This window comes from Tupaia chinensis, unplaced genomic scaffold (assembly GCF_000334495.1).
Source record: "Tupaia chinensis unplaced genomic scaffold, TupChi_1.0 Scaffold148012_1, whole genome shotgun sequence".
Taxonomy (NCBI): domain Eukaryota; kingdom Metazoa; phylum Chordata; class Mammalia; order Scandentia; family Tupaiidae; genus Tupaia; species Tupaia belangeri.
In genome coordinates, this window is record NW_006207862.1 from 2731387 (window position 1) to 2738789 (window position 7403).

The 7403-nt window shown below is 52.6% G+C and overlaps 1 protein-coding gene across 4 annotated transcripts in view; it reads right to left on the reverse strand.

The window, feature by feature from the left end:
- Nucleotides 1-4800, reverse strand: part of CDH23 (cadherin related 23) — a 410231-nt gene extending 405431 nt beyond the window's left edge. For all 4 annotated transcript variants that reach the window (XR_003548152.1, XM_006170102.1, XM_027768917.1 and 1 more), the window contains exon 1: nt 4734-4800. Coding sequence is in view for 3 of the 4 variants with exons in the window: in XM_006170102.1 (XP_006170164.1) it covers nt 4734-4800 (67 nt within the window). In the remaining variant the exon portion in view is untranslated. The remainder of the gene's footprint in view (nt 1-4733) is intronic.
- Nucleotides 4801-7403: the final 2603 nt, after the last annotated feature.

Genomic DNA, 7403 nt, shown 5'->3' on the forward strand with positions numbered 1-7403 from the left:
TTCAGCAGGTTCCCTCACACTAGCTTCGTGCGTTTTGTAAGAGGGGTGCCTTCATGGGCACTGAGCCTGTGTCCAGTGCCAGGGCGATTTTTCTGGCCCCTAAAGGCCACTGTCCTGCTTGAAGGCAAATGGGAAGAAATGCCAGAATGCAGCAGGCAGCAGCTGGACTGGGTACTCGGGGAGGCCTCCGGCCACATGTGGTCTTGAGCATTAGTCCACACCAGGAGTGCTTGAAGCAGAAGGTACACACAGGACCTCCAACACCTTGTGCAAAAACAATGAGCCTGAAATACCTCACTAATCTTTTAGATCGACTACAAATGATGTTATTCTGGATATGACATTATGTTCTGATGATACCATTCTTGATATGCTGGATTGAATAAAACGTATTATTAAAATGAAGTTCACCTGTTTCTTCTCACATGTGACTCCTAAAAAATGTAAAATCACTCATGTGGCTGTGTTCTATTTCTATCGGGCAGCTCTAGATAGAACGTGCACTCTGTGAGGACCCGGGCTGGGTGGACCACCATGGCCCTGGTGCCCAGACGGGGCCTGGCATGTAGCAGGCCCTTGATAGGTATTTGCTGTATGAAGGAATGGCCAGCTGATTCCATAGAACAAATAATAATGGTGGTGACTATAACATCATCACCATCATAGCAATAGCTGCCATCTGTGGAACCCTCTCTCTGTACCAGCTACTTACAGCACTCCAGTCGAGGTCTAGCCCAGTGGCACAGTCAGTGGCAAACTCAACCGCAGTGCTGGAAGCCACAGGGCAGACTGGGGATTCGGATCCCTGGGTTAGCCTGAAACCACCTGGGTGTGCCCAACACCTGACAGGCTAGAAAGCTGAGGAAGAGGGACACTGGTACAACAAAATGTGGCTTGAGGTGCTTCTCTACCACCACCATCGCCGCCCTGCCCCGGGCATGCACGTCTACATGCAAACACAAGCCCTCTGTCATAAATGACTTTAAAAACGTCATGTCTGCCAATCCTGACGGTCAGACTGGTGCTGTCACCTCCCCGTTTCACAGTGGAAAGCGAGCGTGGAGAGGACAGTAACCGGCCTTGCCTACTTGCTTACACAGCTGGCCAGTGGCGCGGCCGTATGGGAACCCAGACCCAAGTGACAGCCTCGGAGAGGGGCTGGGTCTGGAAGGGGTCAAGGTGATACCTGCATGGACTGAGGAATTCAGTGTCTACAAGGAGCCCCTCCTCCTAGGGGCCTGCATAAGGGTGTGAGGTACGACCCCAGGTGTCTGCCACCCAGGAGGCGGCCAGTCTGCTTCACAGTGGGGCTGACATGCTGAAGCCTATGCCGTAAGGGGCTCCTGCTTCCTCCTCAGGGGCCTGAACATGGGCAGGGGCCAATTCTCCCTTCCCTCATTTCTGCTGACCCTCCCTCTGAACTGTAGAAGGCTTTCAGAGAGAGAGGAGGCTGGAATCAGGGTGGGAAACTTCCTCTGTCTGCCTCAGATGCCCCCTCGAGGGGACCTAGGAGACTTGCATTCTTTCCCCCACCCTGACTCCATGAGCTGTTTAGGCTGCAACACTGATGGCATTTCTAGTGCCTAAATCATTTCGGCCTTTCTCTCACTTCCTGGCCAGGACTACTGGCCCTCTGCCTTCACTTCCCAAATTCCTATACATCCTTCAAATCTCATTTTAGAAGTTCCTTCTTCCAGGAAGCCCTCCCTAATCACCTTAAAATACTCTCATATATGCATCCGTACACACAACTCCACCCTCTTATTTCAGGAACACAGCCACCCCAGAAAGGAAGTCGAGAGGGGCCTTACATTTTCTGAAACCCCTGCCTCTCTTTCTAATCATATGACCTGCTCATGCTTCAGGTTACTTGTGTGTAAAATAGTGCAATAATAGGACTCACTTCGCAGCTAACCTGAGGGCCAGATGGGATTACATATGTAAAATGCTGAGTGCCATTCCCTGGGCCCACAGCAAGCACTCAATATGACGGCAGCTATTACTAATATCGGCATCAATAAAAGTGCCCTTTGCAGTTAGAAGGGATGCTTCTGATCCCTGCTGGGGGCCTTGGGTTCCAGATACAGGAAATCCAGAAGCAGCTGAGCCCAGGCAGAAGGCTCGGGGTGCCCAGAGAAGTCTTGAGGCTTGAGCCCATGGGGGTGGGAAACCAGTGAGAAGGAAAACAGCGCCTGCAGTAGCATCGTTCATTTTTAAATTTTATTTTACAGGACCTGCCAATAACCAGCTGCCGGCGACTCTGCACGGGCAGCTGGGCAGACTCAGGACGTGCGTCGCCTGCCACATACCCAGCAGGACTCGTGTCCTCAGAGCAGGCCCACCACCCTCGGAGGCACGGTGGCCTTTGGCTGCTAGTGTGGGCAACCAGGGACAGGGAGGGGTGGACAGGGCAGGACAGGGCAGGCAAGTGACTTCCTCTCTTAAAGCCACTGGTAAAGCGTGAAGGCTCTGTGCCCCTCAGGCAAAACCGCTGCTCTGGCTCCAAGGCCTCCGGCCAAGCGGGAACACAGTGGACGTGGTAGGGAAGGGGACGGTGGTGACTGCTGGGTGGAAGAGCACCCACACCTGCCTGCCCACCCCAGGCCCCTCACTGGCTTGTCTCTGAGGTCTCTCCTTCCACCCACACCGCTGGGGTCCTGGAAGGTAGACAGGGGATCAGCTTTAAATATTTCAAACACCCTAACAGGACTCTGGAAGAAGGGAGGGGGGAAGGCTCAGAGGGAAGGAGGCTTTGAGCTGTGGCTGCTGAAGGACAAGGATGTCCACACACAATGAGGGTGAACTAGGGCTGGGCAGGGGCAAGGGGGCGCGGACTGTACAGAGGACCCGCTGCAGGAATGGCAGGCATCAGGGTGGCTATGTGGGGAGGGTTTCCCACTGGATTAGGGTGGGCTGGAACGTCAGGCAGGAAGCATAAACTTCGAGTCCCAGGCCTGGCGGCTTGCTCTCTCACTTTCCCTCCCTTTCTCTCTTTCTCTCGCTCTCTCTCTCTCGCTCTCACTCTCTCACTCTGTCCCTCTCTGGTCAAATTAAAATGAATAAATAAAGTTAAATAAAATAATTCTAAAAAAAAGAAAGAGAGAGAGAAACCAGAAACCTGTTGCCCAGCAACAGGGGGTGAGAGGCCCTTCTATATGGGAAGGCAGGCTGGTCTGCAGGCAGCCTAATGCCTCCCCTGCAGAGCTGCGGGGAGGTCTCAGGCAACTTGCTTAGCTTCTCTGTTTTCTGTGCTGTTCTGCTCCCCCTAGAGAAAAAATTTGCTGATAATAAAAGAGCTAACAGCAAGCACCTGTGTGCCAGGACTAGCCTATGCACTTGACACACTTACTGCCTCATCGTTGCAATAATTATTCAAGGAGGTGCCTATCCCCGATCCTGTTTCAGAGATAAGGAAATAAGCAGAGAGAGGTTAGAAAACTTGCTCAAGGGAACTCCCTGGCAGAAGTGGGACCAGAACCCAGGAGGCCTGAAGAAAATCTGGTAAGAGCCTCTGTGGGAGATCAAAGGACCCTGCTTTGTACAACCTTGGGCCGGTTGCTTATCCAGCCTTCCGTCTCTCGTCCAGTGAGACGTACTGGGAATTGGAAGAGGTAAGAGACTCCTTGGGCTTTGCCTCTGAGAGTCTGAGCCATAATCCTGGGTTGCCTATTTGGGAGTGAGTTCCCCATCACAGGGAGCATCCCAGCAGGTAATGCCTCTAAACTAGAGGCAAGGAGAGGGGACCTTTCTTGGCTGCAGAATGCTAGTGACATGCCGACGCATGCAAGGCCACAGCTTCCTCCAGAGATTGCCCTAATTCCCAGAGCAGGAGGAGAAGCTGGCCCCAAGGAATGTGTTTGCCTGTGTCGCCAGGCACGCTGTACCCACAGGTCTCCTCTGGGGATACCTCAGCCCTGGGGACACCTGTCAGGCATGTCTATAGTGAAGTAAGGAACTGCTTTGCTTCTCGTCCCTCACTGCCTGCAGCCAAGGGAGAGACCATGCCCAGGTCCTTCCTGGCCTCCTACGTGGGCCCCAAGCCAGCTGCCAGAAGCCCGAGGACAGAGGGTCTGGTGCCCTGTGGGGAGGACAACTCCTTACAGCCACACCTTCACTCAGGCTGTCCCCTCCTCCGGGATGTCCTTCCTCCCACTCCCCTAACCTAAAACTACTGTCTTCCAAGCCCAGATCCATGGTCCCCTTCCGGCTGGCTTTTTCCTGCCCCTGCAGGCCCAGAGACTACTTCTGATGGGCTTCTCTGTAATGTCCTCTGTTATACTCTGTTCACCAGCACCAAAGCTAACCCTGTATGTGTCTTCTCCCTCTGAACTCCTTAGAATGAATGATTTCTTCCTCTACCCCAGAACTGGGCACAGTAGGCACTCACAGCCTCACACAGTAAGTGCTCAAGACAGCTGTGACACAGAACAGAACTGCGGCTGGTCTCCCATGAGGACAGTTCACAGTCACAAATGCCTTCCTCCTGTTCAGCGAAGCGCAAGGATCCCTCAGGCCCCGCCCATTCCCTCCTGTGTCCCAAGCCCTGGGGACAGCTGGTATTTTCAGCCCTGTGAGAGCTGCATGGGAGCAACTGAGGCTGAGAGGAAAAGATGTGCTCCGTCGTGCAGCCAGACAAGGCCTCCAGAGCCAGGTACAAAGTCCAGCTCCAGCCAGAACTCCCTCCAGCCTGGCCCCCAACAGAGGTGGGTGTATGGGGGTGGGGGTGGACTTACCCCAGCATCCTGAGATCAGCACAAAAAGCCAGACTACATGGCAGTTGTAGGCGACGTGGCACCTCATGGCTCCTGGGGACACAAAGGAGAAGAGGGTGAGAAGCCTCCTGTGGTTGGGGGTGGGGGAGACACCTGTTCCTCTGCCCCTTGGGCACCTCCCCACCTTTGCAGCTCCAGAGAGGATTGGGGCTGAGGGAGAAGAGGCATCAACTCTAACAGGAAGGAGGGAATATGGGGGAAAAGAGAGTCTGGAGTCATCCTGGGCATGACACAGCTGGGCTGGGAGCTGGGCTGGCTACCCTGCTCAGGGGACTCTGGGCAGCTCAGTGCAGGCACAGCGTGTCTGACATTTCCGCACCCAGTGGATGGACAGTCAGTCCTCCAGGACCACACCTCCAAGAGCGAGTGAGCCTGGATGCGCTCAGGAAGGGACAAGGAAGATGGGTATTGACCAGGTAGACTAGGGCTTAGAGGGAGCTGGACAAGCCCAACAAGCCCACTTTCAAGTGCCCAATGAGCCAGATCTTCTCCTGCTTTTTGATATCTACCATATTATCCTATAAACCTGGATATGAATGGAGGCAGCACATCATAGCGTGCAAAGAGGCACAGAGAAGGGAGGTGACCTGCCTGAAGTCTCACAGCAAGTGTGTAGGAGGCTACAGCTGAACTGGGGGAGGCTGGGAGTTAACTCTAAAGAGATTTGGGGCCCAGTTGAGAGACTCAGCAAGGCAGGATCTCAATCTAAGGGTGGCTGGGGCAGGTGAGTTGTTCCTTCCCACTCACCTGCCTGGCCCCATCACAGTAGAGCCATGAGCTTCTGGCTCCTTCTTATCCCTGCAGTTGCTCAGGAGAAGCCTCCGTAGAGCCCAGCAGAGACAAGAAGGGGAGTCATATTTATCACTGGAAGCCCCAGCCTCCCCTAAAACTGGCAACCCTACTACTACAAGAGCATTGCTCCCGTATCCCCAGGGATGGCACATCACCCTGCAGTGAGCACCTACTGTGTACTTTGGCTGAGGGGAATGTTCTTTTCCCCAGGTCACAAGGGAGAGTCTAGAGGCTCAGGGCCATTAAACAATTTGCTCAGAGACTCCCAGACACTGAGTGGTGACCCAAATCGGCATGATACCTCCCTCATTAATAAGATACGGGGAAAGGCACGGGAGGTAGATGACACTGGAGGATAGGTTTTTTAAAATCAATTAATTTCTTCCATGACAGAGTGTTATGGCTTGGATAATGGCTTGTGCTCCAAAGGTTCATGTTTTGGGATCTGGTCCCCAGCATAAGGGCACTGGGAGGGGGTGAGGTCTAATGATAGTGACTGGATTCTGGAGGCATCACTCTCATGAATGGTTAATGATATTTTCTCGAGACCCATTGAGTTCCAGCTCTGGTGAGCAGGGGTCAGTCTCCTGTAGGCAAGTCATTACTATAGGAAGATGGCTGCCCCAGGTCTCTCTCTGCAAGTGCCTGCCATCCTCTCTGCCTTTATTGGCCATGTTGGGATACCGGCCACACCTCTGGATTTTCCAGCCACCACAATCATGAGTTCACTAAACCTCTATTCTTTATAAATTACCCAGTCTCCTGTCACTGCAGGTAACATAAGGGAGAGAGAGAGGACAGAGAGAGAGAGGAGTACTCCCAGCAGAGTTGTCACGGCACATGTGCCCATGCTTATGTGTGCAGGGGGACCTTCCCCCAGGGCTCCAGCATCATGAGTGCTACATGATCACTCTGGCCAAGGAAGGGTTTTTTGGAGAAACTTCTACATCTCTGTCAAGATCTAAGGGTGAGAGGTTAAGAAAGGGCTGAGGGCTGACCCCGTAGTGCATTGGCTAAATGCTGTGATTAAGAAAGCCACATCCTGAAAGGCAGACTGCAGTTCCAGTCTCGGCCCAGTTCGGTATACAAGCACATACCCAGGATTCTGATGGTATGGAGAAATGGAAGAAAAAGGGATTATGGCATGACCAGCCCCACGGGGTGTGTGTGTGTGTGTGTGTGTGTGTGTGTGTGTGTGTGTGTGTGATTTTTTTCTCTCCCTTTCTTTTTGTCTCTCATGAGCACACTCATACCCTCTGGCATTAAAAAAAGAAAGGGGAAGGGAGGGGAGGGGAGGGGAAGGGAGGGCCCTCTGTCTGCCCATGTCCTGGGTGGACAGTAAGGTGACCCCATCAGTAAGGGGTCATCTTACTGAAAAGGCATACAACAGCCATGGCACCCTTTTTGCTTTTCTTCTAATACTGTATTTAAAATGTCCTGATTACGAATTTCAAAACATTTGAAGAATAAAAGATTCTAAGAGGTATTTGAATACTAAAGGATACATTTCCCCCTCCCATCATATTCCTGCTTTTCCACTTCCTTGACTTTCTGACTGCTAAGAGCCTATCTCAGGGGGTTGCAAAGTGAAATGCCTACAGGGGCCAGGCTGGGAATATAAATGAGGGAGACGCTGGGTGGGTGGGGACAGCAGCCATTTGGAGGCCACATGCTCTGTCCAAAAGTGGCAGCTGCTCATGCGTTTCAGCCAAGAGGGAATGCGGGCCTAACGTGGCTGGAGCTTCTGATTTTTCTCAATGAAAAACTGGAGATTGGGCTTTTTATATTAATTCCGTTTTTAAACATTGGCTAATAATTCAATTTGCTAGTAACACTTTG